This window comes from Pelecanus crispus, chromosome 11 (genome assembly GCF_030463565.1).
Source record: "Pelecanus crispus isolate bPelCri1 chromosome 11, bPelCri1.pri, whole genome shotgun sequence".
In the NCBI taxonomy this organism is placed as follows: Eukaryota; Metazoa; Chordata; class Aves; order Pelecaniformes; family Pelecanidae; genus Pelecanus; species Pelecanus crispus.
Window position 1 is genome coordinate 20,278,843 of NC_134653.1, and position 27,038 is coordinate 20,305,880.

Genomic DNA, 27,038 nt, shown 5'->3' on the forward strand with positions numbered 1-27,038 from the left:
AGCACTGAGCAGACAAGAACGTCTTCATGCTGAGCTCAGCTAAGGCTAAATGTTTGTAAAGATATAATAATTTTTTTCTTGGAGTTGAAGTTGAAACTAAAGGTATTTCTGTGTGCTGATGCCAGTCTGCTCAAGTATTGCCACTGCCAGGACTTGCTTGGAATTGCATCTAACATCCCTGGTCTCATCCTGCCTTCCAGCTATGGTGGAAACATTGGAAGGGCATGTACCACCACTCCCATTCATGAGTAGGTGCTTGGCTGTCCTTCAGGGTGCCGCCTTCTGGAGTCAGTGTTCTCAGGACAGAATCGGACCTTTCTTGTTCTGTATGTGGCCCAGCAAAAAGGGTCACCCTTGCCCCATCATGGGATCACCTATGGGGACACAGAGTATCACCCTAAAGCAGAGGGACTATACCAGTTGAAAACCTGGCTCTGCCTGGGACTGTAAGGATGCTAGGTGAGGGGGTGATGTTTTTCAAATTGGTGGCATTGCTAATCTTCAGGATGAAGAACAAGCTTTCTCTTTGGTGCCCCAAGCATCCTCTGCAAAGGCCATAGGGAGGAGGGAGCCACTGCATCCTTGCACAGAGCAGTTTCATCTTCACATGCTTTTGTGTCCCCTGGGAAGAGTGAGGCAAACTGTTTCTAAAGTTGATGCAGCACATAAAGGAAGATGGCTCACTGATGACATCCTCCAAATGTCTCTGCAGGGTTCAGACTAAAAGGGTTCCCAGAAGCTGTGGCTGTGCTTTGAAGCATCTTCAGAGCCTTGTGCTGCCTCTTTTAATGGACCTTCACAGCCAGGGACAGTGCTATGTTTTGCTTTCAGTCCTGATGGAAATTAAGCCTGTAACGGAAGGGCTGGAGCCCAAAACCCTAAAAAGAAGCATCACTGGGACTCCCCATTCAGTCACCCCAGAAGGGATCTTAGTGTGAGGATGCTCACACAGCATGTTTTGGTGAGCCTGGAAAAGGATCCAGCCTCTAGCTGGAGGGAAACAATAAATTTCTCCTACTTTCTCCTTGCCCTCACTCCCTGGTAGTTCCCATGACTGCTGGCTCTGCATGGGGGAGCACCTGTTCTCTTGGTTTCAGTAGCTGAGGATGAACTGTGGCTTGTAGCTGAAAAGTCTGCATTAAGGTACTGTATCTTACAGGGATTGTGGTGTGGACTGACTCAATTGGGTGTATTGGCCTAGGATGGTATTGCAGGTACCATGCAAGGGGTTCGCATTCATCTACGTACAGAGAATAGGAAGGGCAGTTGCTAAGGTTGTAAGGAGGATGGAAGTGGCTGGGCAGCTCTTGGCACTCATGGTGAAGACAGTCCGATTTGTAGGTGCACCGGAGGGAAGAAGCAGGAAGAGTTTTTCTGTCCAGCTGTGAGGTGGAGGAGGGTTTAGGGCTCCATTGCCATGTTGTCTATGCCCACTTTCCTTCTGGGAATCTAGTTGTTTTGGAAAAGGATGTGTCATTGTAAAGAGGAGAGGAAGGAGTTTGCATACACATGAACACACAAATTAAAATAGTCTCCATGCTTTTGTCTGTGCTCAAGCCCAGGAGCCACTTCCCTCCCCTCCCAGAACAGTGCAAAGGTCCTGGGCACATCTGTGCCTGCTCAAGCACATCCAACCTGCTTTCTCTCCCCCCCTTGGTGGCTGGGCTGTGTTTGTCCTAAGCCATGAGTGTGTCTCCACAGGGGGTGGGACAGACACAGGGTCTGTCCAGTGTTCTGCCTGCTTTCTTCCCCTGCCCCCCCATTTCGACAAGCAACACAGATACTGCAGGATGGATCTCAGCCTTGGGAGCTCCTGTGTGTCCCATGTCATTCTTGGGTGAGCGGGCTGGGTTTTATCACCTTGCATTGTTTTGGGGAGTCACAGCTGCAGCAGCAGATAAGCACCAGGAGCAGCAGCAGAAGCACAGTCCCTGGAGAAAAGTGAGCAGTTACATAAGCATCAGCCTCTGTGTCTCCCTGTTAGCACCCTGCATTTCAGCAAGTACCCTCTTGTCTGTCTGCTCCCCTTTTTCCCCCTTTTAGCGTAGCAGCACTTTGCGTGAAGTGCTGTACATCACACAGGGCATGACAACCCCACAAACACCCTCGGAGCCCAGGGTGGTTGGAACTGTGCTAGCATTAGGCAAAGTCATGGTGTGGTTAAGAAAGTGGTCTTGCAACCAGGGGAGGTTACATGGGGAATGTTTCCTCCAGGCCCCTGTATCTTTGCTGGTGTTGCTGCCCTTGCCTGGCTGAATGTAAATGGAGTGGCTGCACTCTGCCATTCTTCCTCCAGGGCTGTGCTGCTGGGAGGCTGCATTGAGTTGCTGGGGTTAGGGCAGCTACCTGCTGAGCCCAGCATCAAGAGAAGCTGTCTGGCACGTGCCTCATGCTGAGCTATGCACTCACCCACGAAGATGAAGATGGCAAAGGCAGCAATGTCCCACTCGGTCTCAAAGAACCTTTTTCTTGCCAGCTGGCTCAGGAAGTTGTGGATCTCATTTTCCAGGCCTGGGCTTTGGCTCGTCATCTCAATTTCTGCTCAGAGGTGACCAGGTGGCTGACCATTGCACCTACTGGGCAGCAGGACAGCCCCTGCTAGCAGAGGGGACTGGAAGAGAAATGCAGCCAAGTACTGCTGGTCTCTCACTGGAGGACACTGGCCATCACCTGGGGACAGGGTGATCCTTCTAACCCTGACAGCTGGCCTTGGAGGGTAGGGAACACTGTGCCCAGGCTAGAGCAAGAGCTTGGCAAGACTTCTTCTGTCAGGAGAAAGCTGCCCTGATTTCATGTAAGTGCTGTAGATGCAGGCTGTTGAGTCAGTGTGGTACCCTGCTCTCTCCCACAGGCCTGGTCAGCTGGAGGGAGAAGTGGGACCCAGCCTGCAGAGCTGGGTGAGTGCATGGCAATGGGAAGGGCTTCCAGCTTTTCAGAAGCCTGGGATGCCTCTGCTACAGGAGGGATGGGTGGAGAAGGCAGCAAAGAGGTACCGACCTCTGCGCACCTGTAGCTGCCAGGGCAGTGGGGCCCTGCCTGCAGGGAGGATAGGGCAGGAGAGCTGGGCCTTGGCTTGGGGTTCCCTCGCCTGATGCCTCAGAGTGAGGGGTGGGCCATGCCTGGGGCACCCAGGAGGAGAAGGGAATGGCGCAGCATTGCGGCCAAGCCCCGCCCTTGCTCAAAGTCACATTTCCTTGTTAGCCAGGTTTGGTCTTACCCTGCTGCCTGTGCACTAGATCTATCCCATGTCCCCTTTCTGGGCGCCCAGGGCAGAGCTGGCTGCCACGGCCCGGCCCCCACCTCATCCCTGGACAGCACCTACCACCAGGCAGGGAGGCACAGGGGCTGGCAGGGGAGCAGCAGGAGAAAACCCTCTGGCAGCTGTGTGGTGCTCAGGACAAGGCCCGCTCCAGGGCCCGGCTTCCTGGCTGTGAAGATGCAGGTGCCAGCCCCATGGGAAGGTGGGTCCCCAGCTCTCCCGCAGGGTTCAAAGGCTGCAGGGCCTGGAGGCCTGGCCCAGCTTGCCTCCCGGCTCAGCCAGAGGAGAGGGGAGCCTGATGCCAGGCCTGTCTTGGTTCCACAGTGGCACCCCAGAAGGTGGCCCTTTCCTTGGGGTCAAGCTGTCCATTCTCAGCCTCTCAGCTGCAGGCATGGTCAGGAGTGACAGGGTGAGCTGGGGGCCTGGGAGGGGACGATGTGGATGCTCGGCTCTGACGCACTGTGATTATGCTCTCCTGCAGTGCATCACAGCGTGGTGCGGGGAGGAATGGGAAGGCTTGCAGCCATGCCAGGGGGCTGTGAGGTTGCGGCCCTGGAGAACTGGTCACAGGCAGCATGTGGGGTCCCTCATTGCCAACCATTGCACTGCCCTTCCCTGAGCACATGGGTAGTCCCTGTGGGTTCTAGAGGAGCTGCTCCAGAAGAAAACCTCTCCAGCCCAGCGCTCGGCTTCCTCCTCCGGTGGTGCCTGGGCTACCTGTTTGTGTGGCTCCAGGCCCCTCTGCTCTACCTGGCCTCCAGATGCTCCTGCCTTGCTTTTCTCTGCCCAGACTGTGGGATTGGAAGGGCTGAGATATGACAGATCCACAACACCCACACAGAGAAGCAAAAGGTATGTTGGTGAAAGGGAATCAGAAAGTGGAAAGTGATTGAACCATAAGGCACGCTACTTTCATTGTCTCATCTGAGTGAAACAAAAGAGCAACACAACTGACTGAAAGAAATGGAATACTGAAAATTTATTTTCCACAAGTTGTTAATAACAACTGTTAAAAATGAACAGTAATATCAGCTTGAGGCAAATCACTTAACTACCATATTGTAGAATGAGTCTATTTTTTTCTGAATTATGATCATTTTTTAAACTGGTAGTCCTGCAAAGAGCAGGGAGTTGGACTCAATGATCCTTATGGGTCCCTTCCAGCTTTCAGGATACTCTATGATACTATATAGTTCAGGGGTGCACAGTGTGATCATGCCTGCTCTTCATCTCACAGGCTGCGAATCAGCCTAGCCCTCCTGCGTAGGTTTTGTGAGGATGTCTCACTGCTGGCCTGACTCATTTTCCCTTTATGTGGTTGCATCCTATTTGCTTCCCCTTTTTCTTGCTGAATTAACTTCTACATAAAGGGAGTGTAGCTGTACTCACACTCCCTATGTAAGGATGTCTGTGTGTATATGCCAAGGGGCAGCAAATCCCTGATGACCTAAAAATGATCTTCCAGCCCTTGTCACTATTGACCAGGCACATGGTCTTAAAGAAGAGTCTTTCAGAGGATGCTGCGGTGGTGGATAACCCCTCTACCCAGATCAGTGGGTGTATGCCTGCCAGGGTAGGTCCTTGGGACCCAGCTGAGGAAGGGGGCACCAGCTGCAGAGCTCCCCTCATTCCTGGCCCATCAGCAAACCAGACTCCCTCCAGCTGTCCTCTGCCAGCACTGGCAAAGATTTCATGGGGTGGGTCAGGGCAAGAAGGATAGGCCCTCTAGGACCTACCTATTGTGGAGTGGAAGTCCTGTCCCCATTCCTGGCCTGGTTGCAGATAGCCCTTTCCAGGCATCTGGCCACCAGCTGCCTGCTGGCCCCTGGGCACAGGGAGCTCCAAGCCAGGCAGGGCTCTTGTCTCCTGAATTGTAGTGGGCAACAAGGAGGATGAGGAACCAGGAGGTGACATCCTGCCCAGCGTGGAGGCTCAGGAGCCCTTGCACACGCCATTTCTGCTGCTGTCACCCCTCTGTGGCACCAGCAGTGACCCACAGCCCTCACTGGGAGGTGCTTGCACCTGCCTGGCTCAAACACTTGCCCCCAACCTGCTCTGTGGATGCAGAAATGCCCTTCCAGAGTCTAAGTGTCTTTATTAGAGCAGTCACTGGGAGGACTGCACAGGGGGGAGTTGGGCACAGGTCAAAACCAGCACAGCTTATGGCCCTGGAGTGAGCATTTGACACCATGCTTCACCGGTGTAGTCCTCCAGCCTGGGGTAGCAGGGACCAGGCCGATGAGTCTGGCAATGTGAGGATGGATTGCAATTACCAGCATCCCAAGAGGAAATAAAGGAGCCTGGGTGCATGGTGGGAGAGAGCTCTGCATAGACTGTGCCACCTTTTCTTTGTACCTCTGGAGGAAAGCAGTTCAAGTCCCAGCAAACTCTGCTGTTGGCTCCTTTCTGCCACAGCCCTGCGCTGCTGGAGCAGGGGCTGCAGACCCTGGTTTCAGAGATAAGCCCAGCAGGTAGCAATCCTCACCCTTCAGCAGCAGCTCTGGGCCCCATGGTCCTGCTACTATTGCTGGGACAGGCCTGGCCTGGGGACCAGCCAGAGCTAGCAGGCTGGGGGAGGCTGGCAGGGAACAGCCAGGCGGTGGCAGGTGGTTGAGGAAATTGCACTTTTTCCCCCTGGGCTGGTGTTATTAGGGGCCTGGCTGGAGGCATTGCCATCAGTTGGAGCAGCCCAGCCACCCCAAAGGCTTGTGGAGGCCAGGGGCACACCTCTCCGCAGTGTTCCCCACCTGCCTCCACCAAACGCAGTCACTTTTGATTCCCACCATGCTGCTGACATGATTTCTATTTATGTGGTCCCCACTGTACTGGGGGTGAGGTACCTGGGCAGAGGTCTTCTCCAGGCCCTGGCTCTCTGCTTTTGAAGCTGTCCTAAAGCAGCTCCCGAGGAGGGGCTTTTTCTAGTGCTGGTTGGGATCATCATCAGCATAACACCGCTGGCCAGGCTGGAGGCCCTGCTCCAGCTGGTCGGCTCTTGTACCCCCATGTCCTGTCTCTTGCAGGGTCAGAGAGCAGCACACACAGGACCTGCTGCAATTTATTTTCCCCTTTCTTGACAATGTTTTCTGCCTTTACTGATGTTCCATGTTTTGCATTAAAAGGTGAAAAACTAATTTTGAAATTCAGACCACAATGCTCTTCACTGAGGCCATAAAAATCTGTTCCTTATAAGAACCTTGTGCATATTACTGAGTAGTACAGTAGTCCTGAGGGAATGCTGCTCACAGACAGCAATGTCTAATACCGAGAGTTGCTTTTCATTTTTGCACAACAAAAACAACAAAAAATCACATAGCAAAAGTAGTTTCCTAGAACAAGCCATCCCAATGGAACAAGGATATGTCAGGATGAGTTGTGTGAGGTGAAGATGTGGGTTTAGAGCCAAGTTGAGCAGTCCTGAGATGTTGTGAGGTTAGCTGAAGCTTTGGCTCCAGTTTACAAGGGCTGCCATGTTCAGCTGGTGGTAACTGTCATAGCCTTAGTTAAAGGTGTTGAAAATGGTTTGGGCATGATTTTTCTGGGTGTGCATCCCAGGCAGCTGGAGATGGATGGCACGCTCCTCAGGAAGGCAGCGTGGGGTCAGAACAGCTCTGGTGCCATGGAAGTGCAAGCAGGATGGTATTTCCCAGCAGTGTGTGCTGGTCTGGTGCCGATGAGGACAGGTATACAGGGGCTCTGCCTGCCACGGAGCCGAATGCTAGCAGCTGCACTGCCTGGGCATAGTCTTCCGTGATGCCTGGGATGGGGTCTGTGCCTCCTCATAGAAAGCCTGGGGGCTGAGACAAGGATTTTGCTCATACACACCCGAGGCTTGACAATGCTTGTGTTACCTGAAATGGCAGCAGACAACCTGATTTGACAGTCAGGTTTTTGCTCCGTAGAATCACAGTGAGCTATAGTTTCATGCCTATCTGGTCCCATGTCCCTGATCCTCAGGGAGGAGGTGGTGCAGAGGTTGATGCATGGCCTCCTGCTTCTGAAGGCGACTTGCTTGGCAGAGCTGATGCCCAGGTCTCAAGGTGTTTGCTCTAGCAGAGCTGATAGTGTCCCCCATTTTCAGGACCTGGCTCTCATTCCTGGGGTGGGGCACTGGTGAGGGAAATCTCAGTTTGTTGCTCATTTCCAGGAGACTGTCCCTGCTTGCTTCTTGTAGAGCAGTCCAGTGGATGGAGGCATCATGGCAGGGCTGTGTAATCAGCTTCAGGATACAGGGGAGGATGCATGTGCATCCCTGGGGACTGGGAGCTAGGAAGAGCCCAGTATACCCTGCTCCCAGGGAGCATTGATCAGCAATAGGCCTGTGCACAAGGGCACCCTGCTGGCATCAGAAGGAGAGAGGTGTGGGGCTGAGATGTGCGTTGGCTTTGTTCCTCTAAACATTCAGTCCTGGCAGAATACATGAATCCGTAGGTGCTCAGCCTGAGTATGACAGTGCTGGGCTGCATCCTCAATCTATGGCTTAGACAGGAGGGATTTCAGCAAGCTGGCATTTCAGCAAGCCAAGAAGGTAGTGTTAAAGTAGTGGAAGAGCTGGTTCAAGAGGGAAGGCCTACTGCAAAGCCTGCCAAGAGTGCTTGGGTGTCTGCAGCTTTTTGGGGCGGCTGGTGAGAGGCAGTGTCTGTTTGGGTGGGGAATGCTCTGACAGAGCATGCACTAAGTAAAGTATTAGGCATTGATTTCTTGCTTCTATGGTTTGACAATCACCTGCTGCCTTCTGTTTTTAATAAAGCACACCTGTTTCCAGACTGAGTTCTGACTCAAGAAAATCATTAGTGTTCAAAAGGACTATAGGGAATGTTAACAAGACCTTACAAGCCCCCATGTGAAGTGGGTAGGGGACTGTTATGGGTGCTATTTTTTTGTTAAGAGAGAAGCTGAGGAACAGTGAAGATCCTTGGTGCACACTTAGAGTGGGAGAGACTCTGTTGGAGAGGCTCAGACCTCAGCACAGTAAGATTTCTTTGCTGTCTAGTGATCTGGAAGGATTGCTGGCTGGTCCTGCTGCTGTCCTTGCATTAATAGGCCAGGGAGCCATGTGCAGTGGGTGAGGCTGTGTGTAGATGTGGCACTGAGTCCTTGAAAGCTTGGGCAGTCTTCTAGGTAATACCTGTGTCTGGGGACGTCTGAAAAAGAGATAGATGCACCATTCCACAAGGACCCACAGACTAATATTCCTTTCCATCAGCCAGGGGCTGTGATGAAGCCGCAGCAGATAGGAATGCTTCAAAACCAGGTACCTGCACTTTTCATGCAGAGACTCACTGAACATGCCTCATTTGTTAGTCCTTGCAATTTATACCTAGATGGCTGCTTGCTGTGGCAGCCGTAGTCTCCTAACCACCTTGGTCTCCACTGCAGGTCCCTCAGTTACACCATTCCCAAAAGTGTGGTGGGTTGTAATCCCCTGGAGACGTCCACTTCCTCCCCAGATTTGGGCAATGGGTTAAGCAGCTGGTGAAAATGGAGAGATTGTGCCTCACATGCCTCTGGGTGCAAAAATAATTTGTTGTCCCAGAGAAAACATGGTCTCCAAAATGCTGGAGCCAGTGTGGGAGGTGGTTCTTGGCTCTTGAGCACCAAAATCACTCAGCATCTTGCTGCATCTCCCCATTATGCTCATTCTGCTCCCCCTTGGCTGCATTCCCACTGCTGGTCCAGCTGCTCTCACTGTCCCTGAGCTGCCCTCTTCCCCACTAAACTTTGGGACTGGGACTCCCTCTTGCAGGGCATTCCCTGGAGAGCGTGTTGTGCTTTCAGCAGCTGTGACTGCTGGGTATTTGGAAGTGCACAATAGATACGAGAGCAATTTCTCCTTCTTTAAGTAGATCTCCAGGCTCTATGTACTTTGTAGTGGTGTGGGCAATGTCACTTAGGTTATCAGCATGGTCAGCCCACACTAGCGACACAGATTTGGGGGTCAAATCCCATGTAAGGAGTCAGATATCATGAGTGAAGAAGACAGGGGGAGAATACAAACACTCATACCAATGCATGGGAGGGGCCAAGGGAGCCACTTGGTGACTTTGTGCTCAGGTGAGCTGCCCATCAGAGGGTATTTCTAGCCCTAAGCTCACCCCAGAGAGCCTGGGTGATCAGACAGCATGCCCTGCTTCTCTGCAAACCTAGGACCGCACAAGCTCCTGCAAGCCCCATCATTGGGCTGACCTTTAGCTTTTCTTTGAGAAAGCCTTTGACCTGAGCTTGAACATTTCCACTGTTGGGGTGGAGGATTTGCTGCCAATTCTAAAGACTATCATCTTGCCTGGTGAAAGAAATGCATGCTTTGGTTCCAGCCTGAGTGTTTGCCACTTCCATTTCCAGCTACGTCTGAGATCCCAGCCTGCAAATGGGGCTTTTCTTTTTTTTTTTTTCTTAGCACAACAGGCAATATTCAGCCAGATTGAAATGCCAGATGCTTGCCTTCTCCCAGCCTGCCAAACCAGATGGATGATGAAGGATCCCACATCACTAGCAGTACTCACTCAGCAATGATTCTCCTTTTTTGTCTGTGATACAGACATTTTAACGGGGTTTTAACCCACTTAGTGTGCATTATTCTGATTTTGTATTTTTCTGGTGTGTTAATCAAGCATTCAGCGATGGTCTGGTAGACAGTGCCAGTCAAAGTGGGGTTCCAGAAAATAGCTCTCATGAAAGTCACTTGGTATTTTTCAGTGCAAATGGGTATTTTATGTAAGAAGACATTTGTAAAAGCTCTGTCCTACCATCACATGACATATTAATTAATGAATCCCATTTCAGCTTTTCCATTATTTTCCTGAGTTGGCATCAGGCTGATGGCTGTATAGTGACTTGCGGCCTCCTGGTTCCTTTTGCAAATCTCTCTGCCAGCCCTGAGACTTTCCGAAGAGTTTGAAGATTTACTGAAAGCCAGTGTTGGCTGGCCTGAGAGTTCCTAGAGAATTTAGATGCAAGTTTTCTGGTTCTGCTGATAAAAGCCTGTTTCAGGGATTCTGTTGATTGCCAGGTTTCATCACTGCTGGGGAGTATTTCAGCATCCCGTGATAGGAACACATTATGTCCACTGGCCAAGAGGGAACAGAAATATTCATTAAATTTTCTGTCCTATCTGTGCTAGTACTGCAGCTCCTAAATGTACTGGTGTTGGTTATAGCAATCTCCTTCCTTTCCTTATCAGTTTTCTAGCTTTGGTTATTTATTATACATTGGTTGGGGAGCAGTTCATGCTTAACTGCTTTCATTTCTCTCCTAACCAATCTGTTTTGTGGAGTGTTTTCTTTCCCCTTGGTTTTTCATGTTTCATCAGGTAAGTCTCCTGACTGTGGAACTGTGTATTTTTTAGCCAACAGTAAAACATCCTGAAAAAAAATCCAATTATTATATTTTTCTGTTTCAGTTCTTTCCCTCTGTTGATCTGGTGCCAGTAAGGACTCCCTGTGCAGAGGAAATGAGTGATGTCTTCAGGTTACACATCTAACTACGTTTAAGTTTTTCTGCTGCACTATAATAAATATACTCACCTCACACTTCTGCACACCAAAACAATTGACAGGTCTTCTAAGACTGAACGCTGCTCTGTCAAGCTTAAGTGTGATATATAATCTGCTCATGCAGTGCATTAATTTAGGAAACTGCAGGCAGAGCATCCTAGCATTGCCACTCAGAGCAGAAATTTCCTGTGATGCAGTGGCTGTTTCAGGAGTTGGCAAGACAGGGGGATTCACAGCTGCATGTGTTAAATGCTGCTCAAGAATCTCTTATTCACTCTGTTTTAAATTAATCAGAGGAAAAGATACCTTGGAAAATCCAGTTCTCCTAGCAAAGTCCTTCCCAAGCCAGCCGGGATGAGGTGCTGGAGAGCTGCAATCCCACGCCACTCCTTGTCCAGGATAAGCAATTGTCCCAAGGCCAGGACACTGCTGCTCCTGAGTGGTTTTAGGGTTTGTGTCACTGGAACTAGGGGATGACCAGTTGCTGAGCAGTCTCATTTCACTTTTGCTCACAGGAGCCCTGTGTGTTGGTTCACTTGCTCTCTGCCATTATCTAGTGCTGCGGTTAATTCACAAACCCATTTCCTTTGCAGCTGGACCCAGTTGCACCCTGCACCTGCCTGATGCTCTCTCTTTGGGCAAACATGCTGACTTTTGCTGAGGCAGAGCCCAGCTGCTCCCCACTTGCTCCAGAGCCAGCCAGGGATGGGAGTGTGCTCCGCTCTCTCTGGTGGCGCCTGCTCGGGGGGCTGCTGTGCTTGCGATCTCCTCCACCAGCAGAGCTGGATCCCCTTGCTTCCCTCAGCTCCGTACCCATCCCCCTTGCTCCCTATATATATACACACATATATGTATATGGAAGGACTAGTAGTGGAAAAACCAGGAAAGGCAGCTGCAGACTTGGTAATGACCTGAGTGGTGCTTAGGTAGTGCTGCCATAGGCACTGCTGGAGGGATCTTGGCATGTGCTGGTGGAGGGTCTCAAAGGTCATGCCCATCCAATTTGGTCCCAGAAGAGGACACTCAGGAAGCACAAGTCTATGAGGCCAGATGGGATCCACCCGAGAGTACTGATGGAGCTGGCAGAGGAGCTTACCAAGCCACTCTCCATCATCTATCAGCCATCCTGGTTAACAGGGGAGGTCCCTGATGACTGGAGGCTTGCCAATGTGATGCACATCTACAAGACGGGCCAGAAAGAGGATCTGGGGCCTGTCAGCCTGACCTCGGTGCCGGGGAAGATTATGGAGCGGTTCATATTGAGTGCGCTCAACAGGCATGTGCAGGTCAACCAGGGGATCAGGCCCAGCCAGCATGGGTTCATGAAAGGCAGGTCCTGCTTGACCAACCTGATCTGTGACCTGGTGACCCACCTGGTGGATGAAGGAAAGGCTGTGGATGTCATCTACCTGGACTTCAGTAAAGCCTTTGACACTGTCTCACATAGCATTCTCCTTAGGAAGCTGGCGGCTCATGGCTTAGACGGGCATAGTCTTCACTGCGTAAAAAACTGGTTGGGTGCCTGAGCCCAGAGAGTTGTAGTGAATGGAGTTAAGTCCAGCTGGTGACCAGTCCCGAGTGGTGTTCTCCAGGGCTCAGTTTTGGGGCCAGTCTTGTTTAACATCTTAATCAATGATCTGGATGAGGGGATTGAGTGCACCCTCAGTAAGTTTGCAGATGACACCAAACTGGATGGGAGAGTCGATCTGCTCAAGCGTAGGATGGCCCTGCAGACGGACCTGGCCAGGCTGCACCAATGGGCCAAGGCCAACTGTATGAGGTTCAACAAGGCCAAGTGCTGGGTCCTGCACTTCCGTCACAACAACCCCATGCCACACTACAGGTTTGGGGAAGAGTGGCTGGAAAGCTGCCTGGCTGAAAAGGACCTGGGGGTGTTGGTCGACAGCCGGCTGAACATGAGCCAGCAGTGTGCCCAGGTGGCCAAGAAGGCCAACAGCATCCTGGCTTGTATCAGGAATAGTGTGGCCAGCAGGAGCAGGGAAGTGATTGTCCCCGTGTACTTGGCACTGGTGAGGCCGCGCCTTGAATACTGTGTCCAGTTTTGGGCCCCTCAGTACAAGAAAGACATTGCTGGAGCGTGTCCAGAGAAGGGCAACGAAGCTGGTGAAGGGTGTAGAGAGCAAGTCTTATGAGGAGTGGCTGAGGGAACTGGGATTGTTTAGCCTAGAGAAGAGGAGGCCGAGGGGAGACCTTATTGCTCTCTACAACTACCTGAAAGGAGGTTGTAGTGAGGTGGGTGTTGGTCTCTTCTCCTAAGTAACTACTTTAAATGTCCTCAAGTTGCATCAGGGGAGGTTTAGATTGGATATTAGGAAAAATTTCTTCATGGAAAGGGTAGTGAAGCATTGGAATAGGCTACCCAGAGAGGTGGTGGAGTCACCATCCCTGGAAGTGTTCAAAAAATGGGTAAATGTGGCACTTTGGGACATGGTTTAGTCTAGTCTACCCTTAATTGGGAAACACAGCCCTTGCTGGGAGGCTCTGTGTGCTGAGTGGTGTAGGATGGGAGGAGGTAATGGACCCATGATGCTGCCTGTCCTTGCCTGGGGTAGAGTCCCAGGCTGGGGCTGGTCAAGCAGAGCTCTGCATTGCTACAGGTAAGCCTTAAACCTTTTGAGTGATGACTGTAGATATTGTGACCCCCTTCTTAGGAAAAGTGATGTGTTGATATAACTTCTGAATGCAGAACAGCCCTCTGGCAAGTTTTTACAAGCTCATCTGTGAGCAATAGGGCTGAAGAGCTTGCAGAAGTGTGGAGGTAGGTAACTGTAACTTTGTCTTAGCTGTCCTAGGGCTGCATTGTTTTGGGTCTTGTCTTGTTTTTTCCCCCTCCACAAAAGAGTCCAAAGTGTAGTTTGCTATGGCCTGGGACACTCCTGCAGTCGCTGGCGGGGAGGAACCTGGAAGGACTTACACTGTGAGTACCTGCAGTCCTGAAAATCCTGTACCGTTCTTGGAGTAAGCCTTTCTGCCTTTAACTCTGCTTCACTTATGGAGATGTTTGCAATGCCCTGTGGGGCTGAGTGACAGATGCTGTCTTCTGGAGGAAGGTAGCTGTGATCCCAAAGGAGCCCTGGGGCAGCAGAGCATCCTGAGCTAATGGGGATGCTCTCTCTCAGAGGACTTGACTAGTAACAAGCTCCGTGGAGCAAGTGGGGTGAGCTGTGTCAGAGTGGCTTGTGGGCAAGCTGGTGCTTGGTATTGATGCATGGTGAAGGTAGAGATTCCCATCCCAGGGAGTATTTGTGTCACTGGAAGGGAACAGCTTTGTCCCATGCCACTAACTTGTCCTAAGCAAGTCAAAAGGGGATGCTGTTGCTTAAGCCTGGGCAAGCAGCTGGTCCACTGGGTCTGTCTGCTTGAAGGCAATAAACAGGCCTGATCCAGCACTTACAGGAACTAAGGGGACTCTTCCTATCAAAGGGGAAGATGTAGTAAAGTACATTTAACCCTGTGATCAGTGCAGCAGCTGAGCGCTTCTGAGGAGAGTTTCAAGTCCCTGAGCTGAGATGGTTCTGTGGGGCTAGGGGTTGCACAAGGGTAGGTGCTGCTTTCGGCTCATAGCTCTTTCCCAGGGAGAAAGGAGGAGCTTTCTCTCCTTGCCTCTCTAAAGAGCATCAGGAGGTCTGACCTTTATATGCATATATCTGTCAGCATCAGCTCTCAAATCAGGCTCTGATTTGATTTTCAACAATGCTGAAGTTGTCAGCGTGACCAAGGGCCTTTGGGGCAATGCAAGTTGTATGTCAGGGAGCAGGGCAGTGCTTCTGAACCACTGAAATAGGGTTTTGAACATGTGGTCTTAAGTCCCAGCTCTTCTGTAGCAATCTCTTTTTCATCTCTGGGCCTTCTCCCCACCTCAAAGGCATAGCTTGTCATGGGAGCATTGTGCTGAGAGATGGTTTTGATGTTGCAGTTCTTCAGCTTATGGCAGAAGGGTAAAGGAAACTGTTGAAGTGTAGTTTTCCCTGGTGAGAGCAAACCTGCGCTCCTTGCTGGTTCTGCTGTGCAGAGTTGCTTGCTGCTCCTTGGGTTTGAGGGCCAATGAGAACCTTCAGGAGTGTGCTGCCAGCTGTCAGGTAGTATAAGTATCACCAAGCTGCGGTGTTCAAGTGGGGTTGCTCCTTCTCAGTACTGGGTCCTGTACGCAACAGCGGCAGCTCATGGTGGAGTCAAAGCTCAGGGGAAAAACTCATGTTGTTTTAACTGTGCATTTAGCTCTTCCCCTGCTTTAAAATCATCTCTCTGCAGGAACGCTTTTTCACTAAAATCATCAAGGAAAAGATGCAAGTGGCTTAATTTAAAACAGCACCAAACATTTGGGAAAAATTTAAGCTAAGATTGTCTTATTCTATATTTAGCTATTTTCTGGGGCAACAGCCAGCTGGGAGTCATTAGTGCGAGCAGGAAGCACATGGGTAGGTGTTGTGGGCAGGAAGCCATACAGGACACAGTACCAGGATTTTGCTGTCTAGCACAAAGTCAGGATGAACACTTCATTAGAAGCAAGCTGTGTAATGTTCTAATATTAGAAAATCTGCAAACAGCTTGCTCTGTCTCCAGCCTTTGTGCAGGCTGTGCTCTGGCATGGCATCCACGTGTCTGACTGCGCTGGGGGCAGGCTGTGTGCCAGGCTAGGAGTGCAGGGGTCTGGGCTGCTGCTAGCAGAGCTCCCTGCAGTGTGGGACTGTGCTAAGGGGTGCAGTCCGTTTGCTCAGACATCCAGTGGGCGGTTTTCAGAGGCAGTGGCACTGGCAGGCACTGGGGAGATGTGACGTGGGAGAGCCTTCAGCCTGCTCACATGGGCCTTGCACAGGGGTTTGTGCTCACATATTCCTGCATTGTGTATTCTGCCCAGGTTCTGCTGCTCTAATTTGTGAGGTCTCTCCGTTGTTGTCAAGTGTCTTCTGTTTCTGGTTTTTGGGCAAGAGCAGTTGATGAGACGGCTTGAGCACAGGATGAAGTAATTCTGTTAATGGAGAATACTCCCTAATGGAAAATATTTCTGATGTGTCAAAGTTGTTGGCATGAATTGATTACAATGCATCAGTCTATTAGATGGCTACTAATATGGTCACCTTTCTGCATGTCCTTTCCTGGTGGGAACTGAACTGGGATTGTGAACAGTTCTTTGGGAGATGAATCCTCTCATAGACTACTTGCACAATGGAAAGATAATTCTCCCTCTGCTAATGTGGGAATGATACAGGAGAAACAAACACAGGGATAAAGCATGGTCCAAAATCCACTGAAAGGTGATGATCTCTCCTGGCAGTGAGGTGCTTAGGCCAGAGCTGGAAGTGCCGTCCTGGCAGCAGAGAGTCAAGTCTGAGACCTCCTGATTTGATTTGAGCCTTCAAACCAAAGAGTGAGACTTGCAGGCAAAGAGAGAGGTGATGAAGGCATTGCAAGCAGTTGTCACGAATATGACTTTTACACGACTTTGATTTAGCAGCAATTTAAGATTTATTAGTATTTTTGAGATATATCACGAAATTGGGTTATATAACTCTTAACAGCACTTAAGCATCAGCCAATTTAACAGAGCAACTCAATGGAATTTGTTACAATCAAAATAGAGACAGAGTTAAAGATTTGAGAATGGCAAGGGTCACCCAAAACTTAGAGCAGGGTTGCACACAGAGATGGGGTTTAAATCGAATCACACAGACTGACAAACAGCTCTAAATCAAATTGCACACACATACAGACAGACTCACAGACACTGAATGACCAGAAGACAAGTAGAAAATAACTTAATAGTTGGTAAAACCAAGAGGAATCTGTACAGGAATGAGCACAAATATGCACAGATACAGCCACAGACAGACTAGCACAGATAGGAGGGGGCATCTTTGCTGGTACCCTCAGCTCAAAATTATTTATAATCTTGTTTTTAGAGCTCGATGCTTGGAACACCCCTTTCACAACTCTGCCTGTCCTATTTGCTGGCTACTCTGACCAGAGGTTTGCTAGTCATCCCCTGCCACACTCAGGACAGGTCTCTGCAGTTGCTGGCACCTGGACCCCTGGGACCCACAGCCCCATGTGGGGTTTGGCCCATAGCTGGCACCCAGACACAACCCCACGTAGAGCTGGCTGGTGGTCCATGTGCCTGGACTCACAATGGGGATCTGACTTTGTGCAGGTGATTGAGCTCTGGAGAGATGCACTTGGGGCCACAGGGGTTGGCAGGGTTTAAATCTTTTCATGGGATGCCCCAAGGAAGGAAGCATCCCCTTCCTCTCTGGGTCAGTGTCGATTTGGTTCTAATTGCTGAGCTAACAGGTAAGTCCCTGCTTACTAGCAATCAAGCTTCGTCATCATGGAGCTCACCTTACTGCAATTGCTCCATACCTGAGGATTGAATTTGGGGGTGCTGTGTAAAATGTGTTACCTTCTGCTTGGCCTTCCTGGACTCTGATATGTCCTCCAGGGGGTCCACTGCTGTCCACAGGTATGTGATGGTCCTCATGTAGGAGAGGCTGATGACCAGCACTGGGATGACATAGCTGAAGGCAAATGTGCTGGTGTCCATGACCTTGTGTCTCCACTCCTCCCAGCCAGGCATGCAGATGTAGTTGGACTCCCACTCAGTCAGGTCATAGTAGCTTAGGTAGGGCCCAGCAAAGACCACGGAGAGGCCCCAGATCACAGCCATGGCAGCTACCACATTGTGGGGGGTCCTCAGCTCCCGAGAGCGCAGCGGATAGCAGATGGACAGGTACCTGGAGGGGAGAGCAAAGCAACCAGCACTGAGATTTCAGCCAAGCTCTGTCTGGCCACATAAACTCCAGGAACAAGAGTTTCCTTCATTCTCCTGAAGTTCCCTGAGCAGTGGCCCTACATGTTATCTCACACCCTCTTTGAGATACAGTCCTGGGCAAAGCAGCTTTTCCCTTTCTAGCAAGAAGCTTCTCCTCCCACAGGCTTAGGCTGGCTCATGCCTCCGTACATGATGGGGTGGGTTACATTCATGAGCTAGGGCCAGAGAGATGGTGCTGTGGAGACCATGCTGATATCCACTGCTTGGCAGAATTTATCCAGCAGAAAGAGGTCTGAACTGAGGATTCAAGACCTGGGGAAGCTTCACTGGGTGATGGGCACCATGCAGGCTCCTGCCCACTGAGGGCATATTTCCAGCCTTCTCTTGCTTTCAGATTAGCCTGGCGGAGGGGGAGATTTGCTCACTGGAGCTGTGGCTGCCTCCACCAAAGGGACCAGGTGGGCCCTTGCCTTTTGGTACTGTCTGCTTTCTCAGGCCAGCCCAAAGCAGGCAGTGGTAGTCTGTCTGCTCCCTCCAGCAACAGTAGACAGAGAGGGTGTGATGACCAGCTCTGCTCCCCCACCTCCAGGCAACACCATAGGGCAAAGATGTAGATGTCAGCAAGGAGAGAAGGTGGCTTGGTGCCTGTGGGTAAGGGATGGAGAGGAGCTGTCAGCACAGACAAGAGTGGAACTGCTACAGCCTCAGCCTGCCAGCATCCACAGAAGGATGCTCTGTAAGGCCAGCAGAGCAGGTGATAAGACATGCAGTTGGTGTGAAGGGTCACATATGTGACAAAATCCTTGTTGCTTGCCTGTCCTGTTATCCTGAAAGCTGCAGCAGCTCTGCGAGAATCGCTTCATGTCACACTGAAATGCAGCCATCTCTTGAGTGGAGCACTTCACTACAGCGCACAAGTGCCACCAGAAAAGGGGAGAACACAGGCATTAGCACCTTGCCAAAATGTCCCTTTTTTTGAGATATGGTCCCTGTTTCTGAGCTGGCTAGAAAGGCAGACTGCACTCACATGATGTAGGTGAAGGGAAGCAAGAGGCTTAGACCATGAGAAATCTCGGGTCTTCCTCGTGACAACAGCCAAACTGTGTACCCACTGGAATCCCAGAGGATTTGGATATTTTTGTCAGGGATTCCGCATGACCCCCTCACCCCAGCCTGGGGATGCTGGCATCTCAGAGTGGGTGAATTGCTAAAGTGTCAGATCACTGTTTGAGTCCAGGTGCCTGTTTCTGCAGTTGACACCTGGGAGCAGGACAAAGTGAAAGGGGGCTGGAAGAGTAGCCCAACCATACTTTTTGCTGGGATTTAACCCATACCAGATAATCCCTAGTACTGAAATTTCCTTCTGCCTGCAGTGCTGTGAACATCCTCATTGCAGAGGGCTGTTTGCCCCCATCTTGTCTTGGTACCTTGGAAGCAAACACAAGAAGCAAGACAGGCTAGGACATGTTTCCTGTGGCAGTCAAGGCTGGAGCTTACCCCAGTGGGGACTTCTTCCTCATCCTGGACCATAAGTGTGGGCCCGGTCAGAAGTGGGGCAGCTGGCACAGTTGCATTACAGACCCCTTGGGAACAATGTAGGTGGCACCAATTGGGGCCAGAGTATCCTGAGTGACCTCCCAAGAAGGGACTCAGCTCATGGTGTGGGTGCCTTTCTGCACAGGGTGCAGGAGGGCTGGGGGCAGTGGGGAACAGGAATTGCTAGATGACAGGTTTTGTGCTGGGCTGGCAGTCCCTGGGGAATGAGAGATGTGTTTGCTGCAGGACTGGGATCTCCTTTGGATATTTATGTGGCTTCTCCTTACAGTGCCCTCTGTTTACCATGCTGCCTGCCCATGATGCTTTTGTGAAATGGTTGCTTGGGGATAGCTATTACGCTCTGAGTGCTATCTCTAATACAGAGCTAGGTGGCTCTCAGTGGGAGTCTATGGTACAGTGGGGAGCTGAGCTTGGGTCTCAAGTGCTCTAACCACAAGGCAGGTCTTTCCTGCAAGAAAGCGCAGACAGGAGCAGCACCAGCTTTGCACTTGAGACATCTGAAAGTGCTGCTTGGGGTAGTGTGCAAGGGAGACACAACTGGTCCCCAAACTGCCTTTGGCATGGATCAATACCACTGGGGTTTGAACCATCTGCCTAAAGGTGGTGGGCCATGATCTTCCCATGCCCTCACTCAGCCCAGCTTCTGAGACTGCCCTCATTCCCCAGCCCAAGGGCATCTTTAGACTGTTACCTGTCCACAGAGATGGCAGCCAGAGTAAAGCTGCTAGCATACATGGTGAGGTAGATGAAGAAGTGGACAGACTTGCAGATGAAGGAGCCGAAGACCCAGCCCTCAAGGGAGTAGATGGTGGCCTGGAAAGGCACGCAGAAGGCAATGAAGAAGAAGTCAGCCAGGCTGAGGCTGAGAATGAAGAGGTCAGTAGTGTTGTGGCCCATTTGCCCATTGCACAGCGGTACTGCCAGCACCAGGCTATTGCCCACTGTGCCCAGGAGGAAGATGAGGGAGAAGACCACAGGGACAATGACACTTGCAGGGCTGAACTGGTAACTGTTGGAGGAGTTCTGGTACCCAGCCAAGCTCACGAAGTCCTTGTGCTCTGTTATTCTGTGTCGTGAGACGTTGGAGCCTGGGGTGACACAGGGAAAGATGTGAGAGACTGGAGAAACACTGCTTAGCCTGTTAGCTTGGCTGATGGGCCTGTTGGCTCACAGGAGATACAGAGCCCCGTTTTCAGCTCTGTGACCCACATGCTTTTCAGCAGGTTCCTCTGGACACTGCTGGCCTGGAGGACAGGTGGGGTTAGGTTGGTGGTAAGGGATGCCCTGTTCCCCCATTCTGGCCCTGGAATGAATCTGCAGCCCATGTTCAGATGTTGCCTTGGACTGATGATGCTGTAGGTGAGGTTTGGGGGAGAGGAGAGGGTGGCATCTGTCCCCAGCTTCCTCCTCTGTGGGAGAATGGAGCCACGATCTCCACCTCCCAGCTGGTGCAGGTGATAGGAGGAGGGGTGTGACATTCATTCCCAGCAACGGGGCTCTAGCCCCAAACCAACCAGCTGGACAAGCTGTTTGCTCCCCCGATACTGACATGCAGAGTTTTAGTCCTCCCCTGCTCCCAGCTCTTTTGGTACATGCTCATAGAATACACCTTGCACATTAGGCACAGGACTGGAAATACTTTTGGCAGTGACAGCTACTACACAGCTCCATGTTGTGCCTAGGTGGGGACTTTCTGAGGGGGACAGCTCTGATGGGACCACTCCTGCTTTGGTTCAGTGACCCAGATATACATTCCCTTTCTAAGTCTCACAGGGCAGCTCTCCCCAGGACTTGGACTTTTTGTATCATTCCCCTGCCCCCAAAATAAGCATTTGGACTGAAAGCAGAAGGGGAGATTGGGCGTGGAAACACCAGTTTTTCTGTCACAGGCATAGAAATCTGTCTGCATGTTTCAGAGTTCTGGAGCTGGGGGAATATCACATACAGATACAGGCACAGCTTCCCTGGAATAAACACATGGTTTGGGTTCTTCTCCCCTCTGCAGTGTTTGTAGGGATGTGCTGTGGTGACCAGAGTGTGTGGCCCATGGCGGGCTTACCATGAGCATGGAGATCACAGAGTTTGTGCAAGAAACCAACCTCTAGCCTGTGCATTCTCTTTCAGGCTGGGGAATTAGCAAGTGCTCCCTGGGGAGCACTAGCAGTGCAAGTGCCTGAAGCAGAAGCACTGCAAGGGTCGTGTGAGCATGGGTCCCTGGCTGCAAGTGTTCCTGGTATCAGTGCAGATTTGGGGATGCCAGCAAGCTGCCTGGAATCACACTGAGACCTGTTCAACGCTACCACAGCTGTAATGACACCATTCCTGTACAGTTGCAAGTATCCCCAGAGGCAAGTGCCAAAGGCTCATAAAGTCTAGGAAGCAGGATGCAGTCTTTTGGTTGGCCTGTTGTGCACTGCCCAACAGTTGGAATGGGTCAAATACCCCACTTGGCATGGCAGCCTCTCCTCTGTCCAGGCAGCAGGAAGCTCATGCTGCTACCTGGGAGCTGGACTCTCTTCTCTGGGACCTAAAAGGTCACTGCACCATTTGTGAACATGTGGATTGCTCCCATAGTACCTACCCATCCCAAAGCAGAGGGGATTTCAGAGGGATGGCTTCAGTTGCTCTGAGTGTGAACTTACCTTGTGGCAGGTGCAGCACAGAAATTTTATGTGTGGCTTAGACTCTTCTGTTTTCTAGTAATCTTGAGCTCCATGAATGCTGCTTGTGCGGCAGAAGGATGGAGCTTTCCTCTGGAAAGCTGGGATGGTCAGTACTGACATGCACGCTACTTATTTTTGCTAGCTCTGCCTCGGTGTCTGAACAAAGCCAATTCAAATGGCAGTGTCAGCTCTCAGTACAGGCAAAAGTCCTCCTGCAGCCACCTGAAGAAGAGAGTATCCCATGCAGTATGGATGTGTGGGAAGCAGGGAGCTTACAGAGGCCCTGGCAGGAGTGGGAGAGATAGGTGGATGGGAGCCTGCCAGAGGGTCTAGTGCCAGAGCCTGGTTGAGGGCCTTGGTCTCTTTTCATGCTGCCTAACTCCTCTGGGACCAGGAAGCTTCCCTGTATGCAGGGGAGAGCAACTCAGGCTGCCACTGGTGTTTTATTCTTACCTCTAGTTGATTGCAGTGGCTTAGGCTGCGCTTGGGATTATACCCCATGTGGCACTGAGATCCTTCTTCCATGGGGCTGAGAAAGGTATTAGCAAAGCTGGAGAAGAGCTGACAGCTCAGCCAGAAATGAACTTCATCTTATCATCCACCCAGACAGTGCCTGTGTTGCCTGGTAGAGTCTCTGGCTGCTTCATCCTGCACCTCCCCCCCATCTTTCTCATTGCCAAGTGTCCTTTCTTTCCTCTCTCTTGCAAGGCAGACAAGCTGCTAGTCAGCCCTCCTCAAAGGCTGCTCTAAAGAGCGCAAAAAGACAGAGAATACCTGCACACCCGCCTGCAAATCAAGGAACGCAACCTTGCAAACGTCCCCCTCACTGGTGTGACCTGCAATGAAATCACTTTGGAGTACTGGCACGTCACATAGCGTGGTTGCAGTCCAAATTTGACATCCCTTGATGTGCATGTGAGCAGCTCATGCTTTACTTGGAAAAACTGTTTCTGGCTGTCAGGGAGTCACTACTGTTGTCATTTACCACTCAGCTCCAAGCTTATTTCTTGAACCTGTAGGAACGGGAATTCAGGGAGCTTGGTGAGTTCTTTTCAGGGACAGCCAGTGGCCAGGAGCAGAGTGCGAGGAAGGATGTGGTGGCAGGCTGGTAATTGTACCCTTGCCACAGCTTTGAGGTTCTCCCTGGTCGCCCATGGCCCATGACCCATCTACATAAAGTCAAAGTAGTGCTTCAGTCCTCTTTACAGATGGGGGTTGAGACACAAGCGAGCATGAAGAGGTGGCTTTGTAACTGGTTGGAACAGGGAACTCACCAATGCAGCAGAGAAGCAAATCTTTATCTCCTCTGGATTAGCTCTGATCCACCGCTCCGCACATAGTCCTGCCTGCAGACAGGACAGTGATAGAACAGGCACAGAGTGAAAGCATGGTGTCTTAAGTGACATATACAAACTGTGACACTGATGCTGGGGCACTAGGATGCTAAAAGACTCTCATGGAGTTATTCAGAGCATCTCTAGCAGAGTGGGATGTCTCCCAATCCCTATTTAGCATCTTCTCAGGAAGCTGCCACTCACCCCCATGGCTTTGTTGTCCCTTGGAGGCATTTTGCAACCATTTTACACCCTACCATTTTGTGAACAGGTTTATGACAATGCTGCTGAGTTTCACTTGTTTCTGAATAGCCTTGACTAGCAGCAAGAGGGACAGCTGCTCTGAGCAGAAGGAAAATGGCAAACATGGGCAAGTGTTCCACTCCCACATCTGCTACTTAGGGTTAGCAGGGGCAAAGGCGATGTGACGGAGGAGGTAATATTCCCAGGGTTAAGAACCCAATCAGTGGCAAAGCTGAGACTCAAGACACCTGATTTTTCTAATGAGCAAAGAGAGGATCGTTCCCAGTACCCATCTGGTTGGGGTAACCGAAGGACCAACACAGAGCCTTGGTGGGGGCAGGCAGCAGGTCATGGCAGGGATGCCTGTGAGCCAGCATAGTCAGTTCCTGTGTCAAGGGAAGGCCAAGAAGGGCAGGAGGAGGCAGGTAAGGGGACAGACACAGCAGTGCTGGGGGTGGGGGATGGGACACAACACAGACCCTACTGGTCTGGCCAGACAGGAGCAGGGAGAGGAGAGGGATGACAGGGAGCAGGCAGTTTGAACTCCCTGTTTCAGGGGGCTCGGAAGCCAGCTCGTTCTGCTGCTGCCATCGCTGTAGAGTGCCTCCACTTTCCCATTTGCGCAGCAAAGCTGCAGTCAGGCGCCTCATTTGCTCTGCGTGGGGACAAGGCAGAGCCCCCTCCCCCCACCCCCCCGGCCCCCTTTCTTGGCTAGCTCGGGGGCTCAGCCTGGGAGCTACCGCTGCCCTCCAGTACCCTGCCAGGCACCCCACCCCGCCTGTGCCCAGCCGGGCCACAGCCCCCCGCCCCCCGCCACCGGGCAGGGTCGGGCAGCCCGAGCGCTGTCCCGTCCCGCAGCAAGGCACGGCTGCCGGCACCCCGTTGAGGCTGCCTGCCCCCCTGGAACCGCTCCCCTCGCCGCCCTGCCCAGTTCACCCCTGCCGTGCCCGCAAGAGGCAGCGGCTCAGATTGGCGCAGGGTCCGCCGGCCCCCGCCCCGCCGGTGCCCATCTCCCCGCTCCGCTCCCAGCCGCTCTGCCCGCCATGGGACACCGGCTGGACTCAGCGCTCCGCCCGCGCCGGCGGGACTCTACCTGGCCCCGGCCTGCGCCGCCGATCTCCCAGCTGAGGGCAGCTGTCCGCTGCCGGTGCTGCTGCAGCCGGTACCGCTGCTGCTGCTGGTACCACTTCTGCTCCCGCTGCCGGCGCCGCTGCCCAGTGCCGCTCCTGCTGCCTGTGCCGCTCGGGCAGAACCCGCTGTCGGCGGCGGCTCCGCCCCTGCCCAGCGCATCCCTGGACACATACACACACTTTATGCATGCACACGCTCCCGGACGCATGCACGTGTATAGACACATACATGCAACACTGGCAGTAACACACGTCACACACTAGCACACCCATGTGTGAACACTTGCACCCTGCAACACATGCTCCCCTCCCCCCCGAACACACTCAGCACTCACACCACATGCACACTCCCCCCAAAGCACACACTTATAAAATCCACAAGCAAGCACTAAGCCTCTTGAACGCTGACACTGAGCACAACCTGACATACACCTCGCCTTGCACACACAACCCCCAACACACCTGCACAGGTACTTTCATCCACACGCACATCCCTCAGCACCAGCCACCACTCCCCTGTTCCAAGCAGGCACCAGGGAAGGCTCCAGGGGTTTCTGGGGATCAGAGGGGCAGCTGGAGCCCCCCCAGCAGCTCCCCCGGGGGGATCTTGAGCACTGGGCAGAGGCTGGATGGTCCTAAGGGAACTCAGGGAGGCACCAACTCCTAGGGGACGCACACATATTTCAGGCTGCCAGGGCACAGCAGCAAGCCCCTGGCAGCCACAGGGTCATGGCAGGGCTGTCCCCAGCCCCAGCCCCTCTCCCGGGGAGCACTCAGGCACCCTCATGGCTATTCCTCTTTGCTCCCTGCTCCCTGTGGCCACTGTGGTGTGCTTGGGCCACTGCAGCACCCAGAGCAATGGTGCCACTGGGGAATGGTGTGCAGGGGTCTATGCAGCAGGAGGTATGACAGGAGACTCCTGTCCTGGCCCCGGGGGAGGTATAATGGAGTCTGTCTGTCTGTACTCATCCAGCCTTTTGCCTGCAGTAAGCTGCAGATGGAGCAAGAGGCTGAGGTGCCTGTGCTGCCAGAGGTGGTAGAAGTGCAGCTGGTAAGGGGGCGAGCCCATGCCAGCCCTGCCCCAACTGGCAGGGTCTCACCAGCAAGAAGGGTCCTCACAGCACCTGGCCAAGGCCTGGGCTGTGTGCCTGTGTAGGATGGAGGCAGAGGGTCATTGTGCAGTCCCATGCAGAGCCCCCATGCTGGAGTCATCACCAGTGGTCCAGGACCCAAGATGTGTCCCCACTCTCTGTTGGACCACAGGAGAGGGATGTGCTGGCGAGGAGATGCAGCATCACTTTCTGGCTGCAGCAACTGTCTCCTCGGGTCCCCTGCATCCCAGGGCTGGCACTTGGGCTGCCATGATGGGTGGGATGGGCTGGATGCCTGCTCCAGCTGGGCTGGTGGGCCCAGGCTGCTGGGGAGCTGCTAGCCGGCTGGGGGCTTTGGCAGATGGGAACTCCCTGGGGCGGGTTTTCCTGGCATTGTCCCCAGGACCCTCTGCCTGTTCTCTGCCTACCTGCAGCTGGCTGTCAGTTTGGTGCCAGGTGCTGCAGTGCTCCACAGCTCACAACACAACCCCTTCTACCGCATGTGGCTGTGGGTGTTACCGGTGCAGAGCTATGCCTGCCTGGCATCCTGACTAGGGCAGACCCTGGCCTTAGTCAGCGGGGGGCTTGCTGCCCTCCTGACAGAAGTCCCTCACGAACCCTGAAGCTGCTGCAGGACTTGGCCTCCCTGAGCCTGCAGGGTGAACTCTGAATAAAATGTCTTCTGTTCCCAGCTCCGTGCTGCTGGGCACGTTTGATCAGGGTCCAGGGGCAGGGGCTTGCCACATGTGGTGGCCACCATGGCCCCTCAAGACCAGGCCTGGCCTCATCTCCTGGGCACCCTGTGCTGCTGCTCTGCCTGCTGCAAGCCCTGTCCCAGCCTCCTGCCTGCCCTCCCTCCTGCCCCCTCACTGCCCAGACTCTCAGTCCCTGCAGGGAGGCACCTTCCCCTGGTGCCTGTGCAGGGTGGTAGGGGTGGCAAGGTGCCATTTCCCTGGCATAGAGGGTTAGAAGGTGGTGATGGACGTGGCTGTGGAGTTTCTGGAGCATGTGCTCTAGAGTAGCCCCAGAGCTTGGTCCAGTTCCCTGCTCCTCTTATTCTCCATTCCTCTGTCCTGCTCCCCATCCTTATGTTTCTTTCTCCATCTCACTGTCTCCTCTCCCTGTCCCTCTCTTTCCTCCTCCTTGTCCTTCTTCTTCTCTCTATTTCTGTTTGGCTCCCCATCCCTATCCTCAGCAGACCACATCACCAACATATAACACAGGCTCTGTATGTGTAACCAAAAGTAAGTACAGTATATCCATGTATTTTGTGTGGCTCACACTATGTATCTATAAGGCCTTGTATTTTAAGAGCTTTAAGACACCAAGGTATTCTCATAGGTGGATGACAGTACCACTGTTATTGCCGTTATACTGCATCCCGCTCCCATTCCCTGTCTTTCTCTATCCCTCAGTCCTGGTCCCTGTTGCTCTCTCTGTCCCTCTCTCCATCCCTAGCTTTTCTTGCTCCATCTCTCTGTCTT

At 52.4% G+C, this 27,038-nt stretch overlaps 1 protein-coding gene across 1 annotated transcript; it reads right to left on the bottom strand.

Moving 5' to 3' along the window:
• Positions 1–348: 348 nt before the first annotated feature.
• Positions 349–26,314, bottom strand: LOC104037678 (uncharacterized). The gene is made up of 9 exons (XM_075718924.1): positions 26,169–26,314; positions 24,427–24,625; positions 23,031–23,102; positions 22,742–22,769; positions 19,785–20,259; positions 17,168–17,498; positions 4,996–5,125; positions 2,410–2,538; positions 349–374 (listed from the first exon to the last, which is right to left on the bottom strand). Exons 1-9 carry the CDS (start codon positions 26,312–26,314, stop codon positions 349–351), a joined length of 1,536 nt encoding a protein of 511 aa, XP_075575039.1.
• Between the last annotated feature and the right edge of the window lie 724 nt (positions 26,315–27,038).